This window comes from Myodes glareolus, chromosome 27 (genome assembly GCF_982192425.1).
Source record: "Myodes glareolus chromosome 27, mMyoGla1.1, whole genome shotgun sequence".
NCBI lineage: Eukaryota > Metazoa > Chordata > Mammalia > Rodentia > Cricetidae > Myodes > Myodes glareolus.
In genome coordinates this window covers 42,863,372-42,881,446 of record NC_142052.1, presented here as the reverse complement: position 1 = coordinate 42,881,446, position 18,075 = coordinate 42,863,372, and the positions used below count along the sequence as shown (strand labels likewise).

The 18,075-nt window shown below is 46.9% G+C and overlaps 1 protein-coding gene and 1 long non-coding RNA gene across 8 annotated transcripts; one reads left to right on the top strand and one right to left on the bottom strand.

Moving 5' to 3' along the window:
- Nucleotides 1–1,479: 1,479 nt before the first annotated feature.
- LOC125414249 (uncharacterized) lies at nucleotides 1,480–5,753 on the bottom strand. Its single transcript, XR_007236206.3, has 2 exons — nucleotides 5,614–5,753; nucleotides 1,480–2,032 (listed from the first exon to the last, which is right to left on the bottom strand). It is a non-coding gene; the product is annotated as an uncharacterized LOC125414249 (long non-coding RNA).
- Nucleotides 5,295–16,183, top strand: Kctd18 (potassium channel tetramerization domain containing 18). Of its 7 annotated transcripts, none has more exons than XM_085684158.2 (7): nucleotides 5,295–5,383; nucleotides 8,643–8,871; nucleotides 9,424–9,635; nucleotides 11,148–11,341; nucleotides 12,303–12,397; nucleotides 12,855–12,957; nucleotides 14,631–16,183. In XM_085684158.2, the coding sequence occupies exons 2-7, from the start codon at nucleotides 8,715–8,717 to the stop codon at nucleotides 15,121–15,123; spliced, it is 1,254 nt and encodes a 417-aa protein (XP_085540284.1). In that variant the 5' UTR covers nucleotides 5,295–5,383; nucleotides 8,643–8,714; the 3' UTR covers nucleotides 15,124–16,183. The 7 variants fall into 7 exon arrangements, with proteins under 7 accessions (XP_085540284.1, XP_085540286.1, XP_048312069.1 ...); XM_085684160.2 differs by having other exon boundaries at nucleotides 5,369–5,440; XM_048456112.3 differs by lacking the exon at nucleotides 5,295–5,383 and adding an exon at nucleotides 5,594–5,733.
- Nucleotides 16,184–18,075: the final 1,892 nt, after the last annotated feature.

The window sequence follows — 18,075 nt, the reverse complement described above, 5'->3', positions numbered from 1 at the left end:
CACAGATGTCAAAAGCAGGGCAGCGGTTCAAATACCTTTTCCTGTTAAAGGCTTGCAGGTTTTGTTTGCTTGTTTTTAGAGCAATTGGGAGGGTACAAGAGCTTCGGAAACTGTCTAAAAGCTTTTGGAAAATGTAAATTTCTTCCAGACACCCCTAGAAACCTGAAAGTATCATAGAACTGAGCGGAATTTAACTCATTCTCTGTTAGGTTCCCATTGTCGGGCTTTAGAACGACGGATGGATGCAGGAGTCCTGGGGTAAGTGTCTGGAGAAAGGGTTAGTTGTGGCTCAGGCTTTAGTTGGCTGTGGCTTGTCGTCAAGGCCTCATCTGTAAAATCAATGGATTACCTGTGGCTTTGTGGAATGGTAGTATTGTCACCTGTATTGTCACCCGTGATGTTTTTATATGAGGCTCAATTATTGTTAACTAAATTAACAGAGTTCCCGGTCTAGTTGTGACACCCCCCCACCCAGGTGAACAGTGCCTTTGCTCTTCCCCAGTTTTCCCGGATTCCTTCAGCGATGCATTGTCTGCTTTTCTATCCCTAAGGCGGAATGCCAGGCAATTAAATTTCGATTGTCTTGCGACACCTACCCACACACCCAAGGAAGCTGGGAGAGATGAAGGGGGGGGGGGGAGAGTTTGCTACGTTTAAAGAAACCCTCCTTAACAAACCAGCATGACCGAAATAAAAAATCATCGGAGAAAAATGATCGCTGAGAGCAGGAGCCCAGCAAAGGACACTGCAGATCAATAAACCAATAAAACAAAGCAGAAACAGTGTAGTTATTTCATTTAGCCACCTGATCTTATTTGTAGTCGTCTGGGAGGTAAAACTGCTCCGTTACAAATTATGACTGCCTGACAGAAGCGAAAGATATTGTGTGGTATAAAGCATCTGTGGAGAAGACAGAGAGGGGCCTTGGCGAAGGGGCAAGGCTCGCCACAGTCAGATTCCCTGCCTTAGCTTTTCCCCATTGCTGTAGTAAATACTGCAGAAGCGGGCCAAAGAAGCGGGGGTTGTCTCGTAGTTTGGGGGTACAGTCCACCGGAGTGTGGAAGTCATGAAGGACCAAAGCTTAAGACAAGTGGTCTCATTGCACCCATAGTCAGGACGCCCAGAGAGGGCTCAGCTCAGATTCATTTTCTTCAATCTGGGACTCCGACCCATGAATGGTGCCACCCACCTTGAGGGTGGTTCTTCCTGCCTCAATAAACTCGGTCTACGAACGCGCTCACAGGTAGGGCCAGAGAGAGGCAATTCGGCATCATTTCAAATGGACAATATTAACCGCTACACATCTAGTCGTTGTCAACTTGATACCCAAACTTTGAGTATCCCCTTTGAGTCATAACTTTCCACCCCCCTTTCCCGTAGACTCAGGGCCAGCTCACAATTCAACATGCATTCCGTTCAACGTCAAAGTCCCCGCCATCCGCAACAGTTTCATCGCTATTCCAAAGGGTAAGCGCAGAGTGGTTTCTGAGATGGGAATCTATTACCTGTGAGCTTGTACAACATCAATAAACATGTTACATACTTCCACATACAAAGGAGTATAGCAGTGAAGGATAGAGTCAAAGCGAGACTGGCGAGCACCAAAGCTTATGGTTCTGCATTGGACATCTGCGGATTGGGATGGAGCCTCCTGTGCTCCAAGGACTGTGGCCAGCCCTGGCCCCTTTATCTCTCTTTGGTCTGGCTTCTTCTGTGCTGTACTTTCTTAGGTGGATGCCCTATGGTCTTGGTATCTTAGCATCATGAAGTGAATGGATCCTTGGGGCCCCATTGCAGGGAATCTGATCCTGCCACACATTGCCAGGCCTGGCCCCAGTGGCCTTCTGGGACGTTGGCATAAGATTTCTTGACCCGCTCATCTTTGTGTCTCCTCTACCGATAAAACCAGTGCCGTGTGGGTGTGGGTGATGCTTCCAAGTTGTCCCGCTCCAGATGTAGCTTGGCCCTTCTGGATAACAGCTGCATCAACCTTCCAATGCGCCCTCCAGGTCGATTCTAGAGAAATGCTGCCCTGTAAGATTGTTTATGAGCAGAGAACACATTAAATGGCAAGTCTCAGATTAGGAGTCTTCATTTGCTTTTTTTCTTATGTGGATGTGTGTGTGTGGTGTTGCATGTGTGGTTGCATGTGTGTGGGTGCATGCGTGTGCATGGGTGCATGTAGAGGGCTGAGATCGCTATCAGGAATCTCCCTCAATTGCCATTCTATCTTACTCGTTGGGGCAGGTCTCTTAATCAAATCCAGAGTCCAGGGTTTGCAACACAGCTAGGGATGGTGTTTGTTTTGCTGTGTGTTTTTTTCCAGGAACCCCTTGTTTTCACCTTCTGAGGCTACAAGTACATGTAGGCTGTCACACCTACCCGTTATTTACATGGGTTCTGGGGATACCCATGCTACATGGAAGAGATGTAACCCTTGAGCCCTTTTATTAATTGTTGATCTCAATGCCTGCACTAATGATGTTCTCTTCAGAAAGTCTTTTCCTGTGCCAGTGAGTTAAAGGTTATGCCCCGTTTTCTCTTCGATCAGACTCAATGTATCTTGCTTATGTCGAGGCCTTTGATCGATTTGGAACTGAGTTTTGGGCATGGATTTGTCTACATGGCCATCTAGTTTGACCAGCACCAACGGTTGAAGATGCCGTCTTTTTCCAATGTGTGTTTCCTGCTTCTTTATTAAAAAAAAAAATCAGGTGTCCACAGGTATGTGGATTTGTGTCTAGGTCTTCAGTTTGATTCCATTGATCAATAGGTCCGTTTTGTGCCAATACCATGCTGTGTTTATTGCTGTAGCTCTAGATTACAACTTGAAATCTAAGATGGTGACATCTTCAGTTCTTTTATTTTTCAGGGTTGCTATAGCTATCCTGAGTTTTGTGTGTGTGTGTGTGTGTGTGTGTGTGTGTGTTTTCATATGAAGTTGAAAACTGTCCTCTCAAGATCCATGAAGAGTTGTCTTGGAATTTTGGTGGGAACTGCATTAAAAGTATAGATTGCTTTTGGTAGGATGGCCATTTTTTTTTCTTTTTTCGTATTAATCCTACTGACCCATGAGCATGGAAGCTCTTTCCGTGTTCTGATACCGTCTTCAATGATCTGAAGATTTTTAAGACAGGTCTTTCACCTGCTTAGTTAGAGTTGTCCCAAGATATTTTATATTATGTGGGGTCATTGTGAAAGACGTGGTTTCCCTGATTTCCTTCTCTGTCCATTTGTCATTTACTGTCTTTAGGTTGGACTTTTCCCTCTAGCACCTTCTATAGGCCTGCATTTATTTATCAATAGATACCACTTAAATTTGGTTTTCTCATGGAAGCCCTTATTGTCTCCATTTGTACTGATTGACTATTTTGCGGGTATAGTCGTCTGGGGTGGCATTCATGATCTCTTAGAGTCTGTAGAACATCCATCCAGGCCCTTCTGGCTTTTAGCATCTCCATTGAGAAGTCGGGTATGATTTTAATAGGTCTATCTTTATATGTTACCTGGTCTTTTCCCCTTGCAACTTTTGATATTCTTTCTTCATTGTGTAAGTTTAGTGTTTTGATTATTATGCACTAAGGGTACTTTCTTTTCTGGTCCAGTCTGTTTGGTGTTCTGTATGTTTCTTACATCATGATAGGAGTCTGGGCTAGTTTTCTTTAAACTTGACACAAAGGAGGGGAACGTCAATTGAGAAGACGGTTCTGTAATATCCAGCTGTAGGGCATTTTCTTACTCAGTGATTGATGGGACGGGCCCAGGCCATCTTGGGTAGTGTTATCTGTGGGCTGGTGGTCCTGGGTTCTATAAGAAAGCAGGCTGAGCAAAGACACGACAGCAAGCTAGTAAGCAGCACCGCTCTGTGGCCTCTACATCAGCTCCTGCCTCTAGTTTTCTGTCCTGCTTGAAGTTTCCCGTATCAGTAAGGGACTCTCCATTCAGGTTTTGGTCTCAACCCAACATTGCCCTGACGCCACTCCGAGGTAGCTATCACTCTCCCTAAGGACTGTCGTTAGTGTCTGTGTCTCCCACAAACTATGGCACAGAGGCGGCCCATGACCCAAGAATAGATATTACATATTTCAGTGCTACAACAAAACTTGCGTGTCTTGAAGAAGAATATTTTCATGACCCGTGCAGTGTGAAATTTTAATTTTGCTTTCCGTATAAAGCTGGGCTGCTGTGATGCGCATTCAGTTTTCTGTTGTCTATGTCTGTCTTCAAACCACATTAGCAGAGTCCATCAGCCATGCTTACAATACTTTCAGAAATCCTTTCCTGACATGATTGGTGATGCACACTTATGTCCGTGTCTATGCAGACACACCAAGAGAGGAGGAAGTGTTAGGAAAGGGCTCACTTTGAACATGGTGGCCTCACTCCATGGGTTGGAACCCTTGGTAGAATAAATGAGTAAAGGGAAAGCCAGCAGCGCAACCTGGTCTTCTCATCCCAAAATGTGAACTTGTTCTGCCCTGCCTTGTGGTCCCTGCGGTGGCGAAGTGCCACTTTGGAGACTCTGAACCAAAACACCACCACCCCCAGCTGTTTCCACCAGGCGCTGGGAAGTGTTAGAAAGTAAAGTCGTAAAGTCATGTGCAGTCTTGACAGTGGTCCATTCTCAGGGTCCGGTCCCTACCCTGTGGGAAATCATAGCGCTTGAACGAACCTTTCCTGTCTCCCAAGGCGCCTCAAAGGTGAAGGGACAGCAGCCTTCCTCCTCCTTGGCTTCTTTCCTAAGACCTAAGGAAGCAGACTTGAGGGGCTCAGCCTGGATGCGGTGGAATGCCTGGCACACAGGACTGTCTCATTCATCTCGAAATACTTTGTTCGTAGCACAAGGCAGAGGGAAGGGGAAATGACTTCTGCAGGGTTTATTAAGAAGAAATTAAATAGTTCTGCAAGGGACTTAAGGCAGTGCGAGGTGCGCAAGACTGTTGAATGAATGGCTGCTCCCCCACCCCCCGAGTTTTCCTTCCTGTACAAGAATAAAACTCCCACCTTATTCTGAGTTACGAAATTTCTAAAGATCTAATAACAAAATATCTCTAGAAACCAACTACCGCCTTTGACAGTTGACACAGACTAAATTAAAGAATACCGGGTGCAAAAAGTTTTGCAAGCCACGCCCTATGCAAACGACAACACCCAAGTTATAGATTCATGAATGGAGGTACCTTTCCTTTTCCATCAGAGGAGTCGGGGGCGGGGCATGGTGTTTTGGGGGCGTAGTCGCCCCAAGGGGGCGGGACGAACACGGGGCGTGGCCTCCCTTCCCCCCTCCTCCCTTCCGGCGCACTGCGCGTCGGGACCGCACGGGGGCGCCGCGCGGCGTGGGCGACGACGGCTCACTTCCGGGTCCGGCCCCGGGCGGCCGCAGGTCAGTAGGCGGTGGCCGCTCCGCTCCGCCCGCCGGGGTGGAGGCCCCGGACGCCGGGTGGGTGGCGGGGCTCGGGCCCCGAAGCGTTGGGGGCGTCCCGAGGGAGGCCCGGCCGCTCCGATGCGACGGCGCCTGCGCGGACCGAGATGGGGTTGGCGGGGCAGGAAGACCCCGCCAGGGCCTATGATTTCCCCCCACACACACACCCCTGCTCGCCCGCTCGCCTCGACCTGTTTTGTCCGGCTGGGTTCAGGGCCCTGATCCCTTTGAAGTGTGCTCCTCCGAGTGGAGTCCCCGATCCGCCGATCCCCCGCCTCTCAGGCTGTCTGAATCCTGCCGTGGCCGGTTCGGTGCGGAGGGTCTTCACACCACAGGAGGCCTCAGGGCGTGCACCCGAGCCACGCCATCCCCGGGACCGGCCTTGGGCAGCTGATAGTGAGGGCAGGACCGAAAGCAGGAGCCCTGGGGGTGGGGTGGACTGTGGGTGCATCCCCCAGGTTCACCCGGCTGCCCTGGGTTATCTATCTCTGGTTTAACGGCTTACCCGCAGGCAAGTTTGTGTGGCTGCAGCACAAACCAGTGAATCCGTTGCCCAGTGTTCTCATCTGTCGGTAGGGACAAGGATTCTTGTATGATCAAGTTTTGTTTTCTGTGTATTAGGTAATGTCTGTCTAGTTCTCTTCGTCTAGGACACAGTAGGCGTTCAGTCAATGGGATTATCGAGAACGGCACTGCCCTTGCTTTCTTGAGTTTTAGGGGGAATGGGAGGGGCTAAGAAGAGATTAAACACATGCCATGAAATTTATCTGTGCAAGGATTCTAACTCTGCACGGAAAGATCTTGCAAGAGATAAGTGAGACTTATCTAGGAACAGGAAAAATAGGATGGTAGGGAGCAGGTAACTGTGGACAGCAACCGTGCTGTGGCTGTTCTGTGTTTCAGGACTGGTTGGAATGCAGCTCTGGGACTTTGAGGCAGCAAGAGGTCGCATCAGTAAGTGTAGCGTGAATAATAAAAACCCAGGTTCAACCTGAAGATCAGAGACGCAACGCAGCCAGCTACTAGAAAGCGCTTTGAAATTTTCATACTGAAAGAGCAAGTTCTGTCTCATCCCACCTTATATTCCGCTAGTGCTGGGATTAAAGGCGTGCACCACCACTGCCTGGCCTGTACGGCTGACTAGTGCGTCTGTTTTGCGTTCTGGTCTTCAGGTAAGCTTTGTTTATTAAAATGCAAATGAAATATCACTACAAGTAACTGGATTTTGGAAGACAGAACCTTGTTGGTTCCTAATGCTTTTCGTTGGTTGGCCTTCCTCAGGCTCTAGTGGTCTCCTCCCATTTTATTGGTTTTGGTGAAGTTGGTGTCTCTGGGGAAGGGTTTCAGTTGGTCAGTTAGTAAAACTGAATTGGCGTGGATATATTGAGTTTGGCAGCCACTGTAAGACTTTCTATGAAAGTTTAGATACTTGGGATTCTTAATGGCGAGAGTACATGTTTCCAGCCCATTTCAGATTTCGTAGAGAACCGTGGTCATTTGTGAACAATCTTCAGAATGGATAAAGAAACTTATACAAGAGTGTCCCCAAAGCATTGTCCATTTTAGAATGAAAGAGCCGGATGACTGACAAGCTGTCTGTCACCTTAGGTCTAGAGAAGTCTGGCTACTTGTATAAGTAGAATTCATTTTTGGACATTTTATTTATTTTTGTGTATGTGGGTATTTTCTCTGCATCTATATCTGTGCGCCATGTGCACGCAGTGACCGCAGAGGCCAGACGAGGGCGTCAGATCACTTGGAACTGGAGTTACAGACAGTCGTGAGCCATATGGTGCTGGGAATTGAACCTAGGTCCTCTGCAAGAAAAGTCACATGATCTCAACCATGAGCCATGGTGTAAATAGCCCATGGTGTAAGTACACTTCTGATCCCAGTTAATAAAAGATACATTGCTTAGTTATATAATTAGCTACAATTTCAGGGTTACTGTTATTGGTAGTTCCTTATCTTCAGTGTTTGTCTCAAGTTCCCCAGCGTGTACCTTATGGGAAATTTGTGTCACCATGTAGAATTCATCATTTGCTGCATTTGAAGTTTGTGCCATGTGCTTTTATGTGTTACCAATTTATATACAAGGAAACAAGAAAATTAAGATAATCGATTGGCCCGAGCACCAGAGGTTGTAATTGGTAAAACCCCCGCTGTTCCCTGTGTTATATGCCCATCTCTTCAGTCTAGATGGTATCTTCAGACTTGTTTTTTTTTTATTATTATTAAATTATAAAAGTTTCCATTTCAGCCCCTCCTCCCAACACCCTCCCACTCCCCCCACTCCCTCTCCTCCTCCCTCTCCATCCCCTAGAGCAGTCAGGGTTTCCTGCCCTGTGGGAAGTTCAAGTTCCTCCCCCCTCCCTCCAGGTCCAGGGAAGGTGAGAGTCCAAACAGACTGGATCGCCAAAATCCAGTATATGCAGAGGAAGCAAGTCCCAGTGTCATTGTCAATGGCTTTTCAGAAAGGCTCCGGGCCAGCCACATTCAGAGAATCTGGTTGGATCACGTCCTCGTTCAGTCCCAGTCCAACAGGCCTTGGTGAACTCTCATTATATCAGTCCCCTTGTATCAGTGGGTGCTCGCATCCCTCGCAGTCCTGATTACTTTTTTTATTTTCTTCATCCTTCTGCTCCTCATTTGGACCGTGGAGGGCTCAGTCCGGTGCTCCAGTATGGGTCTCTGTCTGTATTGCCATCCAACATCGGATGAAGGTTTCCTCTGCCCTTGCCTTCTTTGCTCACGTTCTCTTTCCTTCTGCCTCTCATTTGGACCTAGGGAGCTAGGTCCAGTGTTCCAACGTGGGTCTCCGCCTCCATCTCCATCCATTGCCAGATGAGGGTTCTATGGTGATATGCAAAATATTCATCAGTATGGTTATGCGCCAAGGCCGGTTCAGGCACCCTCTCCTCTGTCCAGAGAACCATCTGGGGATCTCTCCTTGGACTTGTTAAAAACATACACCAGTGCCAGAGATCACAACCATGTGCCTGACTGTGCCTTACCTTGTATAATCTCTAGTTATTTTATCAGCTGTGATTTATAATGCTGAATATTTATAAATCCTCAGATGCAGATTTCCCCAGCGTAGTGCATTGCAGATGTCTTTCCTGTCACACGAAATAGAATCTCTTTAAACTACATTAAACTATATTTATCTTATCCATTTATTTTCAGCAAGGTCAGTGATATTTGTCCTTTGTTTTTACAGAAGTCTGGGACGACTGTGATCATTTCGAAGTGTGTGAGAGCTTCCGGCAAACTTTAGGCGTCCAAGGGAGCGATGGCAGGCCCCCAGGCAGAAGAGCTGCTCGATATTCTTCGTCTGAACGTGGGCGGCTACATTTACACGGCCCGGCGGGACTCTCTGTGCCGCTTTAAGGACTCCATGCTGGCATCCATGTTCAGCGGGCGTTTCCCTCTGAAAACAGATGAATCCGGTAAACGTGCAAAGCCAGGAGCATGAGTGTGAATATTTGTCCAAGCGGGGCTCTATTGTAAATTTCTTTTGATTTTCTTAGTTGCGTTAGAACATATTATATTAGCCCACTAATTACCGAGCTCACTAGGACTGTGTGGAGATTCATAGAGAGATTAAATAGCAGTTTCTAAAGTCTGTGGTGCCGCTTCTGAACGGTAACAAAGAGGTGAGTTGGTGAAAAGGCCAACCCTGACCTAGTGATGGGGATGCCTGTGTTTAGAAAGTTGATGCTTTCCTGTGGCATTCCGGGTGATGGTACTGAGGCTGATCGTACACTAGCTTCTCTGTGTTCTTCAGGGAAGACAATGTGTTTCCCTGGAGAAGCCGTTGTCCTATAGTTGACAGAGCAGCCACCGTAGAGTCAATGCTGGGCTCCATGCTTGGTCCAGCTGTGCACGTGTGTGTGAGCTGATGTGTGTGGCTGAGACCTGGAGCATTGAGATTGTGGGTCCTTTAGGGGCCGAGAACCAAAGCTGACGGCTCTGCCCAACTGTCTCGGACTGTCTTCTAGGGGCGTGTATCATCGACCGCGATGGACAGCTGTTTAAGTACATTCTGGATTATCTCCACGGAGAAGTGCGGCTTCCCTCGGATGCACAGACCCGAGCCGCCCTGCAGGAAGAGGCTGATTATTTTGGCATCCCTTATCCGTACAGCCTGTCTGACCACTTGGCCAATGAAATGGAGACATATTCTTTAAGGTCAAATATAGAACTTAAAAAGGTCTTGGCATTTTCTCAAGTTTTAAAATACATGTTTATTATGCACAAAGAAGTATATTATTCTGCATAGTTGCGATGTCACATATACCGAGCATGAGGCAGTTTGTGATCATTTTTGAACACGTTTCTTAATTATTCCTCCTCATATTGAAAGGCCAAAATTAATTCTAGGGAAAAAAGCTTTGTTATATACCCCACTGAAGATGTAACACTTTTCATTCTTTTAGATAGAACTATTCTTCTGAAATCATTTTTATTTTGAGGTAGGGTCTCGCTATGTAGCCCGGCTGCCCTAGAACTGGCTTTGTAAACCATACTGGCCTTGAGCTCACAGAGATCCACCTGCCTCTGCTTTCTGAGTGCTGGGATTAAAGGTACACACCACTACACTTGGTTTCTGAAATTCTTTTTAAATTAAGAAATACTATCATTAATGAGGTGTAGTGGTATTATTTTATTTACTAAGATAACTTGTTTTTATAAGAATTGTTCTGATGATAAAAAGCTCTTACCTGACTTAGTGTAGCAGCTTGTAAATGAAGACATGCCGAATTCACTTTGAGATCAGCAAATCTTTTTTAAAAGATGTTTTTATTTTACTTCACATTTTAAAGATATTTACATGACTTGAGAACTTTGTTATCATGTCCTTTTAATAGGTATTGTATTTGTGACTGTTTAGCACATAAGAAAATTATTTCTCTTGTCAGTTGTTGGTCCTGAAAGTTGCTGTGCACTGATTTGGGCTTGAGCTTCTGGTGTTGGCTCAGGGCAAACTGACGGGTGGTTGGTCATTGGGAGTGCAGCCCAAAATCCCCTCCCCTTCAGGTTCTCATAGGTGCACACATAATGTTAAAGATCAATAGGGAAGGTATTTAGCCATATTAAATGAAAGCACCGGCCGCATGAGGACCCTGGCTCCATTACTGAGGAGGTAGCGGCAGGTGTCATTTTCATGGTGCCTGCTCTCTCAGACACTAAGGATCATCAGGGGACTCAGCAGACAGTGGGTCCTTACTGTGCAAATGAACGAGTGACTTAACCGTGTAAGTGCCTGACGAGTTCAGACGCTGGGGCCGCGCCATGGCAGCCTTACAGTGTAGAAGAACAAGTTAATCTGGTTACGCCGTAGGTGGAATTTGGAGTAGAAATAAGGACCAGTTGTGGAGCCAGCTAATAGAAAGAAAAACGGAGGCTAAGTGAGAAGTGTGAGAAGGCGTTGTAATGAGGAAATGAGAACTGACTTTTAGTTATGAAATGAAGACTAAAATTAAAAGTGGTGGTGGCGAGTCAAGAAGATGTAAAGAGAAACTCTGTTTGGAAACGTATTCTCTCAAAAAATACCTCCCTCCAATTAATTCATTACATTTATGTTTATAGACTAAGTGAGAACTGATGATCTTTTTATTTCTCTTTATGACCAGCTCAAATTTTAGCTTTACATGTAAGTAATATAGCACATATATCTTGTGTTCCATAATTAAATCTCAGTTTATGTACATATTTGCTTTAGGCTTTAACAGACTTCTGTGATTCATACGGCCTAGTCTGCAGTAAACCGACAGTCTGGGTTCTCCACTATCTGAACACATCTGGTGCCAGCTGTGAGAGCAGGATTATTGGTGTCTACGCCACAAAGGCCGATGGGACAGACACCATCGAGAAGCAGCTGGGCGGAAGGATTCACAGCAAAAGCATCTTCAAAAGGTGCGTTCAGATCCAGCGTGAAAAAGAACGGAGTAAAGTGTGACTCTTTTAGCCCTTCTAGGGATCACTACTGTGAAGTACTGTGCCTGACTCAGGGCACGGAGCCCTCGGCTGTGGGCCATCTGCTCTGGAGCCTCTGCACAGAGACTCTGGTACACAGGTTCTCAGTCACTCGGCTCCCGTGCTGGGCCTTCAGAGTGAGCAGAAGAGCCACACACTAACTTCTCTCCGAACCACAGTGTGGGGCCAGCGCCAGCCTGGAGTCGAGGCCCACTCTGTGTCCCTTTCAGGGCTAAGCTTCTATGACTTGGACATGTTAAATTCTTACAGTTGTCGTCTTACTATGTCCCTGCAGTATTACTGTACCAGTAACGTCACTTAACATATTTTCTGTCTTCTTTATGTTCTGTGGGAGAGTGAAGTTGGTCACCTGCTCGTCACTAACTCATAGCCATGTGAGTTTGCTTTCTTCATTTCAGAATCCTTTCCAGGCAGTAGTGTTTCTGCATAAGACACCCAAACGCCTGGCCTGATGCAAGGAAGATGGCATCAGAGTTGGATCTTTTCAATTAGAGCTAGCAGGTTTTGTTTTGGTGTCTTTTTGTTTGTTTTTGAGACAAATTCTCACTATATAGCCTTGGGTGGCCTGGAACGCCTGCCTCTGCCTCCTAAGTGCTGGGATTAAAGACATGAGCCACTATGCCTATGTATATATTTGTAAAAATATATTGATGTATCTTCGTATTGCGGAATTGACAGAATACCATGAAAAGGAGATCAAATTTATATCAGACTGTGGTGTGTCCTATGAGTGCACACTTGAAGCTTAGGGTCACAGCATGGTGCTTTGATGTTTTGTAACTTGCTTATCAAGTATTTGTTGAGCTTATGTTAGCTGGATATAAATAGACACATCCATACATAAATAGTAGATTTTCATTACATTTCTGAATGTTTCTAGAGAGGCGGGAAATAACGTTCAGTACATTTGGAGCTACTACTCGGTGGCCGAGCTGAAGAAAATGATGGACGCCTTCGATGCCTGGGAAGGAAAAGGTACAGTGCAGTTCTTCCGGTTCCTGGACTCGGGTGTACCTCTCCCCCTCTCTCTCCCTCCCTCTCTCTTTCTCTCCCTCTCTCCCCCCTCCCTCTCTCTTTCCATTTTGAGACAAGGTCTTCTTCTGCTGTAGCTCAGGCTGGCCTGGGACTTGGGACTATCCTGCTCTGCCTCTCAAGTGCTGAGATTATACTGTGCACTCAACCCCCCAAACACAAAGTCAGAGTAAATGGGGGATCTCTTTCATTCCCTCCAGCCTTGGCCTGTCCTCCCCTCCCTCTTCCTCTGGCCCCTTCTTTCCAGGCTGTCAGCTCCTTGTCCTGGGCTAGCGAGCTCCTGTTCCTGCTGTGAGCACCTCCATTCGTCACCTGACAGGAGCAAGCTACAGACAGCTGCTGCGCAGTGTTGGATGGCCAGTGTTGACCCGTGGCTCTTAATTCTCTTTCTATCTTCAAGGTGTAAGCTACTGGCGTGTGCCTCATGAGCTGATAGAGTGCTGGACTCTGGAAGAGCAGCCGTTGCATGGAAGCCTGCATCATATGGCCCCAATCCGAAAGAGGTTATCTGTGATTCTGTTGTGTTTTTAAAACTGGAGCCGCTATGATTTGTCACGTCACAAATAACTCTTGACTTCACTAAGCTTATTAGCCACCTACACAAGTATTGCACATGTCAGTGAAGTAATGATCTCAGTCAGTAAAGTTACCACAACTGTGGGAAGGTAGGGGATTCTCCTCTAGTTGTGGATGTGCCGTATGCTGTTGTTGGAGAAGACACCGTAAGGGCTGTGCTGACCCTGGGGCTGCTGTCTCCCCACAGACGTGAGATCGGGCTTTATTGGCAGTAGTGAAGAGTCTTTAGCTCGACACTTGAAATCTCCTGTGGCATCTTGTAGGCAGAGACCAGGGATAATGGCGCATACCCTACTGTTGGCATCTTGTAGGCAGAGACCAGGGATAATGGCACATACCCTACTGTTGGCATCTTGTAGGCGGAGACCAGGGATAATGGCGCATACCCTACTGTTGGCATCTTGTAGGCGGAGACCAGGGATAATGGCGTATACCCTACTGTTGGCATCTTGTAGGCGGAGACCAGGGATAATGGCGTATACCCTACTCTTGGCATCTTGTAGGCGGAGACCAGGGATAATGGCGTATACCCTACTGTTGGCATCTTGTAGGCGGAGACCAGGGATAATGGCGCATACCCTACTGGCAGCGTCCCCCAAACAAAGAAGTATTTTACTCAAACGGTGATTGTATCTTCGTGGAGAGTCTAGTTACCAGAGGCAGGAGCAAAGCAGGTGGGAGTGGCTGATGGTGACCTTCTTTGTCAGTGATCTTTTCTCTGGGATTTTAGGAAGCATCGTTGATGGTAGACAAGACAGTGAAAGCCATGTATACTTATGTTCAGTGAGGTTTTAAAGTTGAGTGTAGTAGCATTCTAGGCTATGTATGGAAATTTTCATAAAACCTGACTACGATTCCAATTCCAAGGACAAGTGTTCTCCATGTTGTAGTTGCCTCTAGCACCCATACCGTGGAGAGGAAGTGCGCTGGGAGGCCCCTGCTCCCTGTGTGTTCAGGCGTGTCTCAGAACAGAGCAGGCAGGACGGTCAGGAGTTTTAAGGTCAATTCTGGCAATGTTTTTCCTTTAGGCTGTTGATTGAGTTCAGGACTCTCTGGGTAATGTGTTCGATACTTTTCATATTAAAAATATCTAGCTTCAGAGTAGACTTGACTGTCGTAGCAGGACCCCAAATGTGTCCTATGACATGCAGACTCTGGGCTGTCAATGGTGGCCGGCAAATACGGCTGTACCATTTAGTAGCCCCTTTCCTGAGGCCCTGCAGGCCTTTCTGTGTCAGCACGGGCTGCAGACTCCCTCTTGTTATTGTTAAGCGTGTAAAAAGCACTGCCTATTCTCAGTTACCCTGTGGGTCCCCGCAGAGCCCTTGGGAACGGAGTGGTGTGTGGTCTGATTCCTGCCCAGCACCCAGACTCCCTGGTGGAAATACGTGCGACTGTAAGCCACAGTTTGTAAAGCCATGGAAGCAGTCTCCAGTAAACGCGTTTCCTTTCAGTTGTCCTTGGTGAGAGTGAGCGAGGAGACGGGTTGCTGTCTGTAAACTCACTGCCTCTTGTTGAGCCTGAATGTGAACTTTGGAGACTTGATCTTTAGTGCTCTCCAAAGCAGAAGTGCTGAAACGGGGTGCTTCTGTGTTTCCAGGCGGCTGCTAACCCTCGGTGAAGAGGACGAAGGTGTGAACTGTAAGGCCGGTCCTACGCCGGTCAGATTTCTGGGCCCTTCCACAAGCACCCAAATTAAAGTCAAGAACTCTGCTTCTGTGAGAGTGTCGCCTGTCCGTGCTGCCCAGATCTCCTCTCAGGCCACAGCAAACCGGTCTCGAAGAGGCAGCTATGGAAAAGCAGCCCAGTGCCCTGTGGCCACTGGGGCATCCGGGCATGCTCCTGCTTCCCCTCACGCCCAGAGTGCTGAGAACCCAGCCACACAACCACCGCCTGCCAAGGTGCTCCTCTCTGACAAGAAGTCTCCGCCCCACCGAGTGATCAAGCTGAGGAGGACTCCACTGTGTCTGGGGCCTTCCCTGCCCACCCCCTCAGCAGGGAGCCAGGGCAGCTCCCCCCAGCAGCCTTCTCCAGAGATGTCCATCACTTCAGGTGTGCGAACTGAGACCACGGAAGACCAGCCTGATGGGTAAAGTGGACTGAAAACTGCCTGTCTATCCCGCAGCTTCCCGCACACTGGTTCCAGCGAGTGCGCTCTGTTCTGACAGCAGAAGGGAAACCCAAGTGGATGTTTAGGGTGTTTACAGGGAAATGAGTTCCATGGCGTGGGGTAGACGAGGAGACTTGACGGTTGTGGGATTACTTCCTTTGCGTTTTCCTAAGGTTGTCTGTGTGCAGTTTGGTTTCTAGCTTTTAATGTAAGCTTTATTTAGATGGTTAATTGATGTCAAGGTGACCAAGCAGCATTCACTGGAAACATCTCCCCTTTTTGCAGTAATACTGCAGGTTGTCTGGCCGCTCTTAGAATGTTACTCCTGTAGCCCAAAGGTAGGAGTGAGGCCTGGCATAAGTTCCTGTCAGAGGGAGGGGACCAGTGCCGGCCACACTGTTTGGAGGCTGGGTGAGTCTCCGCGGGAGTGTGCAGCCACAAGCTGCTTATTCTCCAGAGACGAGATGAGAGCAGTGCAGGGAAGGGAAGATAACACAGTTAAAGACTAGACTTGGACTCTCACTGTCCTGGACTGGCTGCCTGCTTAGGTCTGTAAGCAGAGGTCTTCAGACACACGTGCATGTGGTCAGGGCTGTAGGGTTCTGGAATGGGTCAGATTTTAGTCTCAGTAGTCACGGTTTGAAGTACTTTGGAAAAGAGAAGTTAAGTGAGTTTAACTTTTTAACTCAAGTTAATTTGTTCTTAGAAGTGACCATTGAAGAGTCCTTTGGTTTATACACTATGTTTTATGCTTACAGTTCCCATATAACTTGAATTTCATATTTTTGAACAAAATATTTTGATTAATCCTCTATTTTTTCATGAACATGGAATTGTGTGTGCTTACTCTTACACATTACGTTTGGTAACGGGATCGTCCATTCCTACTTTTCATGGGCTATGTGTGTCAGTGGTTAAAGGTGGTTCTAGAGCACTGTGTTCCTTACTTGAGTCCTGGGCACACACTTGCGTTGCTCTGGAAGAGTGAGGCAGGTATACTTACAATGTTTCTTTTAAATAAATAAAACGTTTCCACAAAAACATGACATTTTCTGTGACAACTTATTTAAAACTCAGCCCCTGCAATAGTTTAAGAGCTTACTAATGTATGTAGGGTTTCTCCTCATGTTTTCAAAAGGACTTCCTTATCTTGCTAATTCATGAAATAATAAAGCCAACTTTAAAGAATAAATATCTACTAGTCCCTTTCTAAGAAGGTGGTTTAGCTGAGTAGAAAGGCTTTTAATTGAAGATCCATATGACATTCTAAAATATTTAAACTGTTTAATCACCTTTAAAAACTGCTATTTTAAAGAACTCAGGCAACTTGAAAATTAAAGATGAATGCATTCTTGGGACTAACAATTTGGACATTACACTTGTTACCTGGTCTAGGGTATTCTGAATAGCCAACTCATTTACTGACACGCATAACCAGGAAAGGGAACTTGTGAAGACTGATCATGGGTGAATCCATCACTAGCCTCTCTGTCACAGCAGGTAATCTAGAGGACATGGCTGCATACAGCACACCTAGCCTTTGCCAGAACACAAGGGCCGTGGGTGAAGAATGCACTAGACAGGAGAGATGGCTTGGCAGGTAAGGGCACCGCCACCTCTAAGGCCGATAACCCCCCTCAACCCACGTGGTAGGAGAGAACCAGCTTCCACAAGTTGCTCTTTGACCTTCATGCAGGAGTGGGTGTCGTCCCCTCCACTATTTGAAAAGGAAATAATTGTAAGACTGCATTTGGGGCTGGTCCTGGGTGGCAGCAGACCTGAACAAGTAAGGCCACGTTGAGAACAGAGTGTCAGAGAGTATCGCTTGAGTACAGTTCCCTGGATGCTACCTTTGCCTTTTGTGGGGAAATTTTTTTTTTTTTTAAAAATGTTTTACTTCTTTGTCCTTAAAACACTTTATTTAAGACTCTGCAACAAGAGTGGGTAGCTCACCAGAAGTCAGTGCTTTACTGGATTGGAAGAAGGAAAAAAGCAAAAAGGAAAAGTGTGGAGTTTGAAAAGTTGTTTCCTGTGTCTGGGTCAGGAGGCGGTGACTTTAGTCAAGAAGATGTGCGGGCATTATTCATCCGAAGAAAAATGTGCCCATCCAGGACTCACTGTTGGAAGCTGGTTGGTCCTGGTCAAATCTGGTTTCTTGTGAAATGAAAAGCTGGAGGCTGATCTAACAATGGATTTATTTGGGTTGTGTTGCCATGTACTCTAGATAACAAGAGTATTTTGCTATGTTTTGTTTACTTTCTTTTAGTTTCAGAACAGCATCATAATTAAGGACGTCTTTTCTAGTTCTTAAAGATCCAGAAAACAAGGTTGGGAAAGTTAATACTGTACAGTAATTAATGATCACACTCCATCATCCCAGCCCCGGCGTCTACTTGCCGAGTAATGACAAGCCAGAGGGAAGACATGGGTGTGAAGCTGAGGAATTTGCTCAGCAGGTGGACAAGACATTTAGTCTGACTGTACTGAAACACTGGATCATCTGTCTTGTGCGAGACCTCGCCTCGATGGATGGTCCCTTCTGCAGTTGTAGGTGTCTGGTACCCAGGAGGCCGCCAGCACGTTTCCGCACAGTTGGAGGCAGCCCCTGGCCGTGGATCAGAACATCTGAGACCTTCAGGGATGCAGGAGTGGACTTCTGATGGACCCTGCAAGGTGTCTACTATCTGGAGAAGGAAGGATGTGCTAATGATCAGTTGCGATTAGTAACCACGGTCTGTGATAGTTCTGGTGAAGTCATCATAGTAGCTCAAAGACACACATCTATCTCCCAGGGCTGGAGTAGGTGGGCCCAGGGCCTCCTAACCTTTGCCTGTCTCCCTCTTCACGAGGATTCTACTGCCTCCTTAGCGAGTTTATCCACTCAACCTGTGTCTGTGGTTAAATGTGGTACAACTATCCAGCTATGCCTTGATTT